The following is a 15,820-nucleotide window of genomic DNA, read 5'->3' on the forward strand; positions in this document are numbered from 1 at the left end:
AGAAAGGAAGAGGTGGTTAAGGGTTTTTACGAAGGTCTATTCTGAATTTTTTTTTATTAATGATAAACTACATGTACTTTTAATTACAAACAACCAAATATTGGTAGAATATTGAAAGTTTATTTTATTTTTTATTTTTTATAAATAGTGAAAAAATAAAGCTCACTACATCATTCTAGATCAGGAAATACTCATACTATCTGCAAGTAAAATTGCACTAATATTAGGTGGTGGAGAATCTATAATATGTAATCTTGAAGGGAAGATTCTCATGGTGAGTGGTCATCTAATCCGCACATTGATTTACTTCACGATGGATGTGAGTTAAGGTACAGTTCCAAGACCGTTGAAATAGCTCCCTGATACACTTGAGTAGATCTGCATTCTGCTCCGGTTGGAAACTTTAGTTAGAAATCTTCTGGACAGCAAGCAGAGAATCTGACTCCACCTGAACCTTTTTAAATCCTCTGTCCCAACATAAAGTTAATCCCCAGTATAAAACCCATAACTCTGCCTGCAAGGGAAAAACAAAAATATACATGTTATATATATATATATATATATTATAATAGGCTGAACGCTGACTCAAACATTAGACCAGTGATTTAAGTACCTAAATATCTTCAGCTTTTGTCGAAGCATCAGAATCTAGTGGCCTATGAGCTTGCTGAAGAGAAACCTGAGTTTGGTCTTGCGTTTTGTTTCCATCTTCATCTTTTTCTGTTTCCCAGAGGAAACTAGCATATGCTGCAAGAACAAGGCTGTAAAGCAGAAAAACAGTGGAATAAGAATTTTGCCAGGTGGCATTAACAACATACTACCATCTTTATTCAGAACCTACTATAGATCTCCAAGATATTGCAGAAGAAAATAGGACATGAGTTGAGTTCATAAAAGTAGAATTTTGTTCCATATAGAGACTAGAGAGTCTCAAGTAACTGAAACTACCTATTTTCAGGAGTAGCTTCTACTGCTCGCTCAAAGTAATGTGAGGCCTCATTATGGTCATGGTGAAGATCCCACACCAATTTGGCATATTGTGACATGGTTTCACCATCGCCCGGGTCAGCTTGTATGGCTTGTAAGTAGTATTCTTCAGCTCCTTCAAGATCTCCTTTAGACTGTCATTCCAAGAGGACAGTTACTGTTACAAGGGTGAAAATGGCACTCAAAAGAAGCAAATGAGCTAATTATGCAGAAAATAACTGAGCAGGATATACAAATTTCACCTGATGTAAGAAACGTGCATAATTGCCAAGAACCAAAGGGTTGCAAGGATTTTCCTTAACCATCCTCCTATAATAATCCTCAACATCAACATCCCGGATACCTTTAGCTGCTTTAACATAATCTGCATGAACCCCAAAGCCTCCTGGATTGGGAGGGTGCAAGGATAGGCTAGCTGGATCAGTTTCTTCTATAGGTTGTGAGTTCTTGGATAGCCTGAGAGTTTTCTCCTCTTCAACCTGAGATAAAAGTAAAAGTATTATAGCCTTGCCAAGTGCCAACAATATGCCACATTTTAGTCTTTACAAGAAAATGAAATAGCTGCAACATAGGTCAAGTAACACCTTTATGTATTCTTCTTGTTCTCTATTTTCCTCTGCATCAGCCTCTATTTCCCAGAGGAAACTGGCATATGCTCCAAGGACGTTGCTGGAAAAAGAAAAGGAAATGAACAAATTAAACTTAAGCTTCTGGAACTGTTTAACAACATCCAGTAGCCAAGGTTTTTAATAAACCATGTAGCTTTGTGTGTTGTTAACCACATTTTTTTCGACAATGAAACCAAGCCAGTTAAACAACAAATATCTCAGAGGGGATTGGTAACTAGTTCAACTGAAACCTTGGTTTAAAGTATCCATCCAAGTATAGATAAGTACTGACCTATCTTGAGGAGAAGCTCGAACTGCACGTTCAAAGTAACTAAGGGCTCTATCTTTGTCTTGGTGGAGTTCCCACACTATTTTGGCATACTGTGACAGAATTTCACCATCTTCAGGATCTGCTAGAGTAGCACGATGATAATAGTCCTCTGCTCCATGAACATCTCCCTTAGACGGTTGAAAGAGATTGAATCATGTCCCGTAAAATTGAAACATCATGTTTATTTTTTTATTTATTCTAGAAAATCTATATTGCATAAGCTGTGCAATGCATTCTGAAGCAAACTCCATGTTAATATGGAAATGCTACATCCAAGGATGATGAGAAATGATGGGTTTCTTTTCCTCTAGCTCCTTCTGGTTCAGTAGTCCAAATTAGGACTAAACTAAAAGCAGCAGTGACTCAAAAGGCACACACTTAGGTAGTCTAGTTGTGATCACCTGCTGTAATATCTACTATGAGATGGATCTAAATTACATCCAAAAAAGTACTAAAACCCAGTCAATTATTGAATCTGGCTTATGAGAACTTGTTTATCTACATATTCCTTGAGAAATATCAGCCAATCAACTTACATATGACCTAGAATGGGTTCACATACATCAAACAGATTACCTTTTCTACTGCAAACATCTCAAATCTTAAATGCCTAAGATGGTAAGGCCAAATTTAAAGTATTGGGAAAGCAGGAAATATATATTAATCAGTCTCACCTGTAAGAATTTAGCATAATTCCTTAGGAACAGAGGATGGCAGGGGTACTCATTAACCAGCCTCTTATGAAACTCTTCAAGATCACTAGCCTCATCAAGATCCATTGAGCTTAAATCAACAGCATCAGCCATGGTACCAAATCCAGGACCATCAATTCCAAGACCTGTTGCAAGATACATGGGAGGACTAGGTGGTTCAAGATCAACTTCTTCTTCATTGTAAGGACTTTGAATTCTGTTTCCTCTTTCTTCTTCCTCCTCTCCTTCTTCCTGAATCAATTCCATACACTTCTTCCCAAAGCTGAAATCAGCATTGCCTACAGCATCAATGCTCTCTCCAATTGTAACTGTTCTCTCCAATGCCTCCTCCCCGCCTTGTCCATCTTCAAGCCCTTCATTGAATATCGAAAAAGACGGTGCACTATGCAACATTGTTATATGATGCCTACAAAAGGATTTCTTTGGTGTTCTGGAATCAAGAAACTGAGCTATATCACAAGAACTATAATCTAATTTTTCTAAGCTTCCTTCAGACTTAGCTCTTCGAAAGCCTCTAAGGTGAAAACTGCCAGATTCTTGATTGAATTCAGAGAACCCAGAAGTTGAATGAGACAGTGGAGACGAATTATGTGACAATGATGTCAAGTTAAGGTTTTCCTGACCATGACAGAAGAGGTTTCTGCTATGGTTACCATGAAGCAACCTATAAGTAGTATCAAGATCTTTGTTTGGACTATCAGAGAAAGGGAAGAGGAGGCTTCCTATAACTGGGGTTGATGAACTTCTTAGAAGCATTTTCTTGGTGCCGCTTAAATACTTGATCCAGTTTGCCTACCTGAGATTATAAAATTCTGTGCCTATGAGCTGGTGAACAACGAAAGCTGAATAAACTAAACTCAATTTGATTTCCAACATTAATAAAATAAAAGAAACTCCCATATGCTTATGCCTGCAATCTTAAGTGGGGTTGGCAATTTTTGTTTTGAGCTGAGATCAAGCTTTCTACTTTTCTTCTGTATCTTATTCCTTGGTTCTAAGAAACATGCTCTAAGGGGAAACAGCAAAACATAATTTTATCAGTTACTACCAATTGCTAGAGGTGGGAAAAGTAAATAACTTGGATTGATACCAAAGTCAAGTATAACAAGATGCATGTGATTCCTTTTTGAGTAAAGGACTTAACATTATCACATGAAGTTTACCAAATAATTTATTTCTTTTGAGTTGCTTTGTGATTCTGGAAGCAAAGAAGCAAGTAGCCAACTGCCAACCTTATCAGGTTAATTATTATTTAACTCTCTAGCCTAGAGAATGGAAACTAAGTCAAGAAATGAAACCAGAAAAAAAAAGGGTATAGGATTTCATACCTCAGAAGAACAAAAAGGAACCTATTGCTTGAAAAATGCTTGTAATAGGAAAGAGGTGATAGCCTAACCTAGCCCCACAGGCAACATCAATGGAAGGTGGTGTGATGATGAAGAGATTGGTGGGTGCTTGTGTTTTTCCGGTCGGGCGAGGTGAGCCATCCCAAATCCTGGTTGTGATTTTGGAAGGGTTAGATGTGCCACAGAAATGTGTGACATTAATCTCTAGGTACTACATACAATACAGGGAATGCTGGAGCCAGGTGATCAGGTTAATCAGATGGCAAGTGTAGCATGTTATTAACTGCAAGGTGTCATTCAAACCCTTAGAGAAGGTTTTTTTTTTTTTCTTTATTTATTTACCTGAATTTATATTTAATGTATTATCGACATTAACCTACCTTCCATGGGCCACAACTGAACGCATTCAGGATTCAGCAGTCTGAAGGACGCCTAAAAAGCAGTCCATGGCTGCCCACTCTTGCACTTCCAGCCACTGCAAGGTCTCAACTCTCAACCAGACGACTAACACAAATTTGTCCTTTTTCTAAAAAAGGAAGAGCTTCTGGAAGTTCCAACACAGGCAAAAATAGAAAAAGGATTGGGTTGGGTTGGGGCAGCCAAAAACTCCCACGTATTGACTTATAATCCTAATTAAAAAGGAAAAGAGAAAACACACCTTGCGATCCTTTGCCACTTAAAAGAGTCAAAAGTCTCCCAGTTCAAATGTTTTTTTCTCCCCCCATGGATGTCAAAGGATAACTAACAAAACGTTAGAAAACAACGGTTTCCCTCTATTAACACAGGCCACACCCCATTTCCAAATGCCCATCAATTCTTTTCTCTCCCTCCTTTATTTTCTCCTCATTTCTTTCTATTACCTTTCTCCCTTCCCTCGTCGTCGTCGAAGACGACGAGATGGGATCTTTCCTCGTTAATTAACAACAACTGCACTGGATTTATTAGTTGTTGCATGATTGCCTATTTGAAGAAAAAAAATCTACGACGAAGAAGAGAAGGGCCGAATCTTTGACGTTGATATTGGTATTGATATCAATATCAATATTAATATTGATATTGATGAGGAATATGAACGTTTTAGCACCATTCCAGCTGTTGGAGCTCAATGTGATCTCGGCCCAGGACTTGGAGCCCGTAAGTCGTCGCAAAATGCGGACCTACGCGGTGGCTTGGGTGCATCCGCAACGCAAGCTGTCGACCCGAATCGACAACCTAGGCCACACCAACCCGACGTGGAACGACAAATTCGTTTTCCGCGTCGACGACGAGTTCCTCCACGGTGACACGTCGGCCGTCATGATCGAACTCTACGCCGTCCATTGGTTCCGCGACATCCACGTGGGAACCGTCCGGGTCATCGTCGGAAACCTCATATCGCCGCCTACGTCTCGGCCGCGCCATCGCCACGAAGTCCAGATAGGGATGAGGTTCGTGGCGCTTCAGGTTTGGAGGCCATCGGGTCGGCCCCAAGGGATTTTGAACATTGGGGTGGCGTTGCTTGATAGTTCAATGAGGAGCATGCCTTTGTATATGCAAATGGGGTCGTCGGCGGTCGGGTATCGGCATTTGATGGGTGAGGAGATTCAAAGCTCCAATAATAATAATAATAATAATCCTTCCATCACTAGCAAAAGCAATAACCCTCAGCTTTTGCTTAATGGGCTAATCAAACCCATGCTCCGACGAACCAAGAGTGATTCGAGTTCGATGTTCTCGTCAGATTTAAAGAGCAAGAGATCCATTAAAGGCGGGTCAGTGGTTAATGGGGGCTCAATGGTTAATGGTGGGTCAATCGTTAACGGGTCAGAAATTGGGAAAACCTATAGAATTAATTCAAGGGGAAGTTCCATGGTAAATTACACATTTGAGAAGAGTAAACTGGGAAAACCAAGTTCCATTATTAACGGGTCCCAGGATCCAGGAAAAAAAGGTTCGGAAGTTACGGGGCTGTCCAAGAAAATAGACAAGGGGGCCAACGAGAAAAACGGTCCAAAAGCTGTGGTGAAATCATCAGCCGCCAAGTCACCGGGTGGGTTTAAATATAACGGGTTGGATTACGGGGCTCCAAGAAAAATGGGTGGGGGTACATTTTGCACCGATTCAGAGTTGGGTCCATCCCCATCCGAGGTGGCAGCAGCCATGGCCAGAAACATGTACCCCAACAGAATGGATGAGACAGAGAGCTCCTTGGTGGACGAGTGGAGTCTAGATGGGAGCATCGAGGGGCTTCGGTCAAAGCTGGACAGGTGGAGAACCGAACTCCCACCAGTGTACGACCGAGGTGAATTTTCTAGTTACCTGTCTAGCGGGATTCCTACAACCACCAAAAAAACCAGACATGTTCGAAGACACACTGTCAATGAGGGTTTGTTTTCATGTTTTGGTAACGTTTGTGGATGTGAAATCTCCATTTCTTGTGGGCCTAGTGGGGCAGCAGCAGCAGCTAGAGAAAAGGGCAAGTTGCGCCGAACCCATTCCACGGATAACTTGAGTTTCCTTTGAAGTTTGAGAATCATAAGGACTAAATTGTAAAGGCAGTAGTTTTTCTTTTTTATTTGGACGAGTACAAAATGGAGGGGGACAATGGCTTCTGAAGATTGATGGAAGTCGCTTAGGCCATTCTTTCCCATTTATTTTTCTTTTTCTTTTTCTTACTGTTTTGTAGTTCGTGTACTGAAATCACATCCCATTTTATACTTGGGGGAAAAAGAAAAAGAACAAGAAAAATGATGCTAATGGTTGAGGGTTGTTGCTCGAAATTTATGAACCTTTTGTCATAATTCAAACATTAATATGTGTTTTCTGGGAGGGGCTAGAGAAATTTTGTGTTTCAATATTGAAGGTTTACTTGGATGAAATCAATGCATGGTTCGGATTACTAATGCCTGCCTCTAATTAATGAAGCTTTAGTGTCAGCCATGAAATGGCTTGCTGTATGTTTTCCGATAAGACATCAGATATGAGTTGTGTGCAAGCCTTGAATGGCTGTAAAAATTAATACTGTTGCTGACTTCATTTGTTTTGAGGATGTAATCAAAGGATTGGTTGTCTGTTGCCTCTAACATTTGCCTGTATATTAATGGAGTCTTGTCGTATGTCTCAAAGCCTTAATGGGGTCCAGCAGGCATAGGTCACAGTGACAGTACTGTTGTTGTGGGATGAGATCTTCAGAATAATAGAATCTCCCCTCATCAATCTGGTACAACATAGCAGACAACAGGAATTTGAATGCACAATTCAGAAAAGTGTACTCTTCTAACACATTACCTGATCACCTTGAAGATCAATAGATTGAAATCACCACCTCAGATCCATCAAGTTGCAGAGAAAAAAAAAAGGGGGATAACTAATAATGCTTGTTCCTTGGAATTTAGTGTGCTTTTACCATCTTTGGAAACTCTTTAATCAGAAACAGTTCATATATTTATTTGAAAGCATCACTTTTACCACTTTAACTTTCCATCGACTGAAGCTCGAAATTGATAGTTTTGTTTTGTTGTGAGTAAGAGCAATCGTCATTACTCATTAGCCTAATTCTACACACACACACACACAGATGGATGCTCATGACTATATATCAGATTTGATCATGTTCCTGATGCTGATGTTGTCTTTATGTGGAGACATACTTCCTTGGCTGTTAGAATCTGCTTGTTTCTCCCAAGTAATTTTTGCATCCTTGGCAGATCAGTTTACTGAAGTCAGTTCACCATGTGCTACTGATCTTCAGCCTGTTAAATTTTGCCACTTTTCAGTCACTGTCGATTGTCCTTATAACCCAGAACCCCTTTCTTTTTTTAATGAAAATGTCATGTAGACCAGTAGTTAGTTTTCAACCAAATAATCAAACTTCAAAAAAGCATCATAACAGCTAACATGACACCAAATATCAAGTTCCGAAATAAAATGATGATCTTAGAATTGCAGCTTTGACTAATCTAATTAATCCTCATCACTCATTCATCTCCCTCAGCTCCGCTCTTGAAATTTGTTCTGACTTTTGTTGCAAAGCACTTGAATACAAGAGTCAAGATCAGTATTCATGGCCATCCCCAACACAGGGTTTTTCTCTGCTTTTTCCATGATGCTCATGAATGACAAGGCAATCCTGGAAATAAATAAAAGGATTTGCTCTTTTGTTTGTGTGTATGTGTATCTAATCTAATCCAAACAGAACCTTTCATTATAAAATTGGCTTTCAATGTCAAGACCCCACCACCTTCAAACTGACGACTAGATAATGTTAATAACTCAGTCTTGTTGCTAATATTATATGAGACTCTATATCAGTTCATGTCTCCATATCTTAAGTGATGACCTTTCAGTTGATATTACTCCAACATTTTAAAGAGGGGGGGGAATAGTTTGGAAGATAAGTTTATCGGATATGCAGCCATTGATCTAAGCTGTGAATCTTATCGCCTTTTTCCTAAAGTCCATGCATCCTATGCCTAAACGATTCTGAGTGCCTCTGTACTTTTTAAGTTTCCTATTTTTCCATTACAGTTCTTTCCCTGTTACAAATACATAAGAAATGCATCTTTCTCATGAATTACTTTGGTCTATTCCATTCATACTAAAGCATGATTCTTATGGTTTCGTTTAAGTATATAATTCCATCAACTAGAATAGGGAACTTTCTTTCACATCATTACCATTTGATCAGAATCTGTTACGCAGCAACCCATGGTGGGAATACACTTCCATCCACTGTCCCATTCTTTTTCTGTATACTCTACAAAGAATTTTCTCTTTTCCCTTCTCTCCTGTTTCTGCTTTACATATACACATACGAATTGCAAATTTGTTCATGGAAGAATCTCTTGGATCACTGAACCATCAGATAAGACATTGCTAATTTGGTTATCAGTACTATTCTGTGTGGTTCTGCAGAACAATCTTACTTGAAATAGCCTAGATCGTGCAGAAGAATCCTCCTATCATGCATATAGAAACCCATCTTTGCCAGAATGTCTTATCAGTGATATAAATTTCTTGGCAAACTCTGATTAGCAAGAGGACCTCTTCATGAACTAGGAGGTCATATTCCATGATTCCCATTCTCATATTGGACAAGGTGTCATTTTGCTGAACCGCAAGTCCCCCTTTGAACTTATTTATTCACATTTCAACCTCTGTGTAACCTTTAACACATCCATTAGCTTGTCGTGTCTGTTTATTATTTATGACTTTGAATATATTTGAATTCTTTTTTTTTTTTTTCATCTCAAACAAAACATATGGCATCTCAACCCAAAAAAAAAACCCTTTTGCTTCAATTGATTCCTTTATGAAAAAAAGTTTTGATTCCATACCTTTCGATTTGCAATGTAAGGAATCACTACAGTTAAAAGAAAAAATTTCACTTCATTCTTTAATTTTTTAATCTAAATGTATGATTCATTAATTAATATATAATTTTTATTTTTTAAATAAAATTCAAAATCTTTTTTTCTCTCGAAGTTTTAAAGTTATATATGGATGGTCTCATAAAAAAAGAGATAATTTGACATACCTAATGTAATGAATTTAATGTTAGAATATAAATGTAACTTAAAAAGTAAATAAACAATATTAAAAGAAGCTAATGATGGAGGTGTTGATAAAATGGTCAGTTTGTTTATATGTAGCCCTACCAAAAGCCTGAAGAAATGGGCAACGGCAACAGACTTCACAGTTGACGCCAACCGAGCAAAGCAAAGGCGAAGCAAACAGCAACCAACCAACACAAAAAAGATAGACTTATTCCCAAAAATCATAAATAAATAAATGTAGAATTGAAGTTTTTAGTGAGTCTCGAAAAAGGAATATTCAGCCTCTTTCCCATTTGTGGGCTCTGTTAAAGTTAAACCCACCCTTCTGGTTTCCGTACCATTGCCTTCTTTAATGTATGTTCAGAGGAGGTAGGGAATGACTTTGAGTGGGTCTTCCCACGCGCTACTTCACCTGGGTGCACTTCACAGCCTTGGAAAATATTTCTTTCTTTTTTTAGAAAAAGAAATTAGAGATAATAAATACTTTTAAAGAGACAATTTAACTCACTTATGCCATTAAATTTAGTAGGCGTAATGAAAAATTTAAAAAAAAGGGCGAACAGCGCGTGGGGAAAATAGGGGGAAATAAGTAAATGTAGTAGTCAGAAAAAGTGCCAAGCTGTCTCGGACGAAAAAAGCATAAGCAAAAGAGAGGTTAGGGCAGTCCGGTGAGCCGCGTACCTTGTCGGATGACGTGGCGTTTGAACAGCGAGTGGAAGCACGTGGCCTTGTCGGTTTGTCCCTTGACACTCCCTAGTCCCTCCCTTCTTCTTTGGATCCTCGACATACGTGTACGCTCTAACCTCCCTACTTTTTTCCTTTTCCTTCTCCCCTAATTTTTCCCTCTCTTTTTCATTTTTCCTAAATTTAATCAAGTATAAAAAAAATAAAGAAAATTATGTTCATTTTTTAAATATTTTTTAAACTGCCATTGGCATTAAAATTGAACTATATTTCTTATATTTTAATTAAAAATTATAACATTTACATATTTAATATAAAATGTACTCATAAAAATATCTTTTTCGTGATTAATGAGAATATAATTTTTTCATTATAAAATTTTTTCATTAATTTTAATTTGTAACAAATTTTTAAAAAATTACTAATGGGTCACTTTGCTTATTGAAATTATTATCATGCGAACATATTTGTATCCTATGGTCACACTATATTGGTCTTTAATTACTTAAAAAAAAAAAGATATTTAAGGGAATAAAATAAAGGTGACCCAAAGGATTGAAAAACACAACATTATGGACTCTAGTTCCAATTCCACATCCTTAAACCTAAGCTTTAGGAGAGAGGGTCTAATGTCTTTTTCTAAGAACAACATTGTTTTATACTTAAAATGGTCAATGGTTCCATATTTTTGAGGCAAATAATGAAAAAAAAAATTCCCAACTTTAATTCTATTTTTCCCATCCTTAAAGTTTCTTTCTTTTTCCATGTTTTCTCATCCTTTATTTCCTAAACAAATCAATTGATTATGAGCATCCTTGGCATGCTAAAATGATATATTTATAGCTGTGGTCCAATTATGAGTTAAATATATTGGGGGGGGGGGGGGGGGTTAATTGTATTAGTATGTTTCCATTAATTCTTTTTTCTTTTGGCTTTTTCAACTTTCTTTTTTGGGCAACCCCACCTCCCACTTGGAATTTGCGTATCTCTTTAGGTCTCAACTTTCTAAAACAAGGTTTTGTGCTGTTTGTCCTTGAAATAGTAGACAGCACATAGGGAAGAAAAAGTGGGGCAAGTTGAGATTAGAATATGCTTTTCTTTGTTTTTGCCCCCTTGTTAAAAAGACTCAGCCTTTAGACTTTAACCTATGCTTTTTTTTCTAAAGCTAAGACACACCTAAGCTCAAATTAATAAGCCTTTCTTATACTTTAATAGAGTATCATAATTGTCATTAAGAATTGGGATTTTTCTTTTATTAAAGATTTAATATTAATTAGGTAATTTGTCATTGAGTAGATCTTCCTAATTATGTTAAAACCCATTTTTCCTACATTAATCATCATGTATTTTTTTTTCTTTTTGAGGTCTCAAACCATGATCAAAAATACTGTTCAACCTGAGAGCTTTTCTTTAGGAAAGAAGAGTTCTTTTATTAATCCAAAGACCAAATCAAAAGCAAACCTCTTTTGTCATAGAAGACCCTTCAAAAGGTAATTGTCCATGCTAGTATAAGCATGTGTACCACATAACTTTTTAAAAATTTATAAGGATTTAATCGAGAAAAATTGTTAAATTCGAGTAAAAATATTAAATAACTATTTCTCACATAAACATAATTTATATGTAATTGAAAGAAAAAGAACAAATTGATGATATTTGGTTATGTGCATTTTTCACTAAATGAAAATGGCAAATTCTTGTTGGAATGCATTTATTTTTTTTGTTGTTCTAAAGTCTACCACTTAGTCTGGAAAACATCATGAATAAAGTCATATGGTCAAGAATAATGTGAACATGTGTAACATTTGCTCCTACTTTAAACAAAAATGGCAAAAAGACCGTTCACAATCACAACTACAAGACTTGGAGACCAAGACATTTGCTCCTACTTCCTAGACGTCCTTTCCTTATGCCTCCCGCCTGTAGTCTACAGAACTACAGCTTCTTTTTCTCTTTTGGGATTTCATAATTTCTATTTTTCTTTTCAACCAACAGAGGAAAAACCAGATTCTAAACAGACATGATCATGTCAAGGAAAAAAAGGTTTTCTTTTTTTTTTTGGAGAAAAGAGGGTGGTGAGAGTGCTAGGCGCACTAGCAGACATATGGGTCCCATCATCATCACTCCCTCCACCATCCCCCCCAACCTACCTTCCTGCCTTTTGCCTGTCCTATACTTCAGTCTCTCTCTATCCCTCCCTCCCAAAAACAAGCCTTTTCTTTTTTCCCTCTCAAACTACGTCTTAGTTCTTCACCTGTGCAAGTCTTCAACTTTCTTAATTTTCTTGCTTGGTTGTGATGGAAGGTGGCTTAGTTTTACTTGGTGGTGGTGGTGGTGGTGGTGGTAGTGGCAGTGGTGGTGGTTCTTCTGGGGTTTCTACGAATGAGTCAGCAGTGTCAAAAGTGGAGGTTGTTTCTGAGGCAAGTTCATATCCAGCTGAGAGTGAGCTGGAGCTAGGCCTGGGGCTGAGCCTTGGTGGTAGTGGTGGTGCTACGGGGAAGACTAAGGTCGGTACTTCTTCATGGGGCGAGTGTGGTAGAATCTTGACTGCAAAGGACTTCCCTTCAGTGGTTTCTCATAGAGCTAATAATGGTGGTCCTTCTGTTTCTGTTTCTGGGACCAAGAGAGCTGCTGAGTCTGTCTCTCATGAGGGTGGATCTCCGACTGGTGTCAGGTTTGTTCATTGAGACTTGTTTTCTTTTCTTTCATCAATATCATTGCTTGTATGCCAGGTAACTATAACAAGTATAGAGGAAAATAAGAAAAAGAAATTCTTGAATTTTGTTACTGGCTTTTTGGCATAACTAGTTAGTTAAAGTTAGAGTCTTTGGTTCCATTTGAAATGTCTAGTAGTTTGTTTTGCTTTCCTACTTAGTTTGTTTAACAATCAAGCTGAATATGATGTTAAATTTCATTGCTTCTCTATCCCCTGTTATTTAGTTCCATGATGTCTTTTACTGGCTATTTGTCTGGCTTATTTTAAGTTTTTAAAGAATTAATTGAAAAAGAAAAGCCTTCAAATGAAAAAAGGAAAAAATAAATAAAGCTGCTCTATCCATGGTTTTGAGCATTATAATGGTTAAGGGGTTCAATGATCTCTATTGTATAGTATCTGAGATCTTATATCACTCATTTGTGGTATATCCTCTTTGTTGTATACAAACTTTCCTATGTTTATCTTTGGCAAATATTTCCTCTTTAATTAGTTAGATTATTTATTGTTCCATATGGTTCTTTTGGCAGCAGTCAAGTTGTGGGATGGCCACCCATAAGGGCTTATAGGATGAATAGCTTGGTTAACCAAGCAAAGGCTCCAAGAGCTGAAGATGATGGAATTGGGGAAAAGGATAAAGCCAAGGATTCTTTTAAAAAGAAACCTTACAATGGTAACAAAATCAATTCTGCTGTTAATGAAAAAGGGCATCTTGGGTTTGTTAAGGTAAATATGGATGGAATTCCAATAGGAAGGAAGGTGGATTTGAATGCTCATTCATGCTATGAGAGTTTGGCCCAAGCACTGGAAGATATGTTTCTTAGATCTGCTCCAACTATTAACTCAATTGGTAAGTTCCCTTTCCATGTTCTGTTTTTCAGAATTTTGACATGTGAACAAATAAAGGATTTTGTTCTCTTCAATTGAAATAAAAGGTCCTCTATAATTGTGTTCTTGTGCAAGTTATTCTGGTAGACTGATTTCTGATTGACCATATTTTGTTAACAACCAAAGAGTGGTTTGCTTTACGTTCTTCTCCGCATTCTATGAAGATGTTAAAGTGATCTTTTTAAGGAATTCATCATAGACGAGCTATGTATATGTTGTTATTTGTGTTTGTGATTGTAAGTGACATTACCCTTTTGTAGGTGCAGAGAAGGAACAAGTAACGAAGCCCTCTAAGCTTTTGGATGGATCATCTGAATTTGTTCTGACTTATGAAGACAAAGAGGGAGACTGGATGCTTGTAGGAGATGTCCCATGGAGGTATGCTGCTATCTTTTGCTAATTGTAAATGTCCATGATGAGAGAGAGAATAAAGGTGGGCAGAGGGGGTGGGGACATGCAATGGAAGTTTATGAAAACCCTTGGGCCTTCACCATCCTTTCAAAAGCAATAGAAGGCCAAAAAAGAAGAAAGAATGGAAAGTACTTTGATTTGATTTCCATGTTATGATGCTCATAGTATGCTTTTTGTTTCTTGTCGTATTTCAGGATGTTTCTCAGCTCAGTCAGAAGGCTCCGAATCATGAGGACATCTGAGGCCAATGGACTTGGTATGTAGAAAAAGCACAATAAACAATTTTTTGTACTTATTTGGTTTTACAGTGTTTTTCCTTCTCTTTGGATTCTAAGTCTTGTTATTCATTTGTTGCAGCTCCAAGATTTCATGATAGGAATGAAAGGCAAAGAAGCAAGCCCATTTAGCATCATTGCCATCTGTCATTTAAATTCCAGAAAGATGAAAAGAGAATCCACAGCTTGAAAACACAGAAGCTAAAGGAAACTAGAGAAGTTGATGAGTTGAAGCATTTTGCCAAGATTGGTTTCTCACTGCTTGTTAGAGTCGTTCTCAAAATCATTACATGGTTCTTGCTGCTTTTTGGTTTTTGTTAGGTCATATTCAATTTAGTTTTCGCCCTTTATATAGTGCCATCATACAGTCCTGCGACCTTGACTGAATGCTGTTTTGTCATACTGTAAATATGGGAGTACTTGAAATCTTAGAGTGTTTTGAGTTTTGCTGCAATCAAGCAGCTCAGATTTACTTTTGTGATAGAAGAAATGGTTGTGTGATTCTGATGTCGTGTTCCCCTCCTGTTTGGTTGGCCATGTTTTCTTTATGTTATACTTTAATCTGAAGTCCTGAGTGTTTTATTATTGGCAGATTTGGCATACACAATCTGATTAATTGAATCTTTTGCGGCAGAATCAAAGCTGTCCTAACCACTCTTAACTTCTAAGCTTACCTGAAGTTGTTATTGCATGGAGGACTCAGGCTCTAACATCACCCTGAAATAAAACTCCGGAATGCTACCATTACCTGTAGCTTTCTTTGTAAAACGAAAACAACCCATGTATCACTTCAAGATGTTCAACACAATCTTAAACTTTCAGTTTCTTGTGTATAAATGGTCATTTTCCATTCCCATCTCTACTTCGAGATGTTCAATATGTGTTCAATAAGGTGTCAAAGCGACATGGCATCACATACCAGAGATATAAAAGAAACGGAGGTAGAACAGAGGAAGCAGGCTATGAGACAGGAAATTATGGAAGAAGCATGGCAACAAAACTTGGTGGGTGGATATGATAATGCTGGCTTTGTCTTAGAACCATCATTGTCTACAGTAAGTGCTGCAGTTACAACCAACAACAATGAATTGTTTCCTAAATCTTGCAATTGTCATGGAACTATTGATGTAATGTAACAACTTCATAACCACAGTACAGTATGATCTCTAACTCAATTATGAAGCATGGTAATGCGATCTCCCAACCATTTTCATTTGGACAAATACAATTGAAATAGCATGTTAAAACTCCCTGATCCTTCCAAGTCCTAAATGAAAGTTCATATCCATGTTTCTTTCATCTCGATGGGAAGAGGACAAATGAGATTTTT

General features: G+C 37.5%; 3 protein-coding genes across 4 annotated transcripts; 2 read left to right on the plus strand and 1 right to left on the minus strand.

Annotated features, from left to right (window-relative positions):
• Nucleotides 1–100: 100 nt before the first annotated feature.
• Nucleotides 101–3,668, minus strand: TPR4 (Tetratricopeptide repeat (TPR)-like superfamily protein). Its single transcript, XM_018119801.2, has 7 exons — nt 2,601–3,668; nt 1,888–2,054; nt 1,572–1,656; nt 1,230–1,466; nt 949–1,121; nt 614–761; nt 101–514 (listed from the first exon to the last, which is right to left on the minus strand). The coding sequence occupies exons 1-6, from the start codon at nt 3,393–3,395 to the stop codon at nt 614–616; spliced, it is 1,605 nt and encodes a 534-aa protein (XP_017975290.2). The 5' UTR covers nt 3,396–3,668; the 3' UTR covers nt 101–514.
• Nucleotides 3,669–4,141: 473 nt separating this feature from the next.
• LOC18603319 (uncharacterized) lies at nt 4,142–6,806 on the plus strand. Its single transcript, XM_007035214.3, has 2 exons — nt 4,142–4,275; nt 4,396–6,806. The coding sequence occupies exon 2, from the start codon at nt 5,045–5,047 to the stop codon at nt 6,485–6,487; it is 1,443 nt and encodes a 480-aa protein (XP_007035276.3). The 5' UTR covers nt 4,142–4,275; nt 4,396–5,044; the 3' UTR covers nt 6,488–6,806.
• A 5,550-nt stretch (nt 6,807–12,356) lies between these two features.
• Nucleotides 12,357–15,081, plus strand: LOC18603320 (auxin-responsive protein IAA12). 2 transcript variants are annotated; one of them, XM_007035216.3, is made up of 5 exons: nt 12,357–12,877; nt 13,447–13,766; nt 14,065–14,182; nt 14,410–14,471; nt 14,573–15,081. In XM_007035216.3, exons 1-5 carry the CDS (start codon nt 12,501–12,503, stop codon nt 14,620–14,622), a joined length of 927 nt encoding a protein of 308 aa, XP_007035278.3. In that variant the 5' UTR covers nt 12,357–12,500; the 3' UTR covers nt 14,623–15,081. The 2 variants fall into 2 exon arrangements, with proteins under 2 accessions (XP_007035278.3, XP_007035277.3); XM_007035215.3 differs by having other exon boundaries at nt 12,360–12,877; nt 13,450–13,766.
• The last annotated feature ends 739 nt before the right edge of the window (nt 15,082–15,820 follow it).

The sequence above is a fragment of the Theobroma cacao genome, chromosome 4, assembly GCF_053813885.1.
Source record: "Theobroma cacao isolate CCN51 chromosome 4, ASM5381388v1, whole genome shotgun sequence".
In the NCBI taxonomy this organism is placed as follows: Eukaryota; Viridiplantae; Streptophyta; class Magnoliopsida; order Malvales; family Malvaceae; genus Theobroma; species Theobroma cacao.

Excerpts from the sequence above, each read along its gene's own strand:
- TPR4 (XM_018119801.2), bottom strand. The coding sequence starts at position 3,395 with ATGCTTCTAAGAAGTTCATCAACCCCAGTTATAGGAAGCCTCCTCTTC. Across the intron at positions 2,055-2,600 it reads ATTATGCTAAATTCTTACAG|GGAGATGTTCATGGAGCAGA; the intron begins GTGAGACTGATT and ends CAACCGTCTAAG. Across the intron at positions 1,467-1,571 it reads AACAAGAAGAATACATAAAG|GTTGAAGAGGAGAAAACTCT; the intron begins GTGTTACTTGAC and ends CTTTTATCTCAG.
- LOC18603319 (XM_007035214.3), top strand. The coding sequence starts at position 5,045 with ATGAGGAATATGAACGTTTTAGCACCATTCCAGCTGTTGGAGCTCAAT.
- LOC18603320 (XM_007035216.3), top strand. The coding sequence starts at position 12,501 with ATGGAAGGTGGCTTAGTTTTACTTGGTGGTGGTGGTGGTGGTGGTGGT. Across the intron at positions 14,183-14,409 it reads GTAGGAGATGTCCCATGGAG|GATGTTTCTCAGCTCAGTCA; the intron begins GTATGCTGCTAT and ends GTCGTATTTCAG. Across the intron at positions 14,472-14,572 it reads ATCTGAGGCCAATGGACTTG|CTCCAAGATTTCATGATAGG; the intron begins GTATGTAGAAAA and ends CATTTGTTGCAG.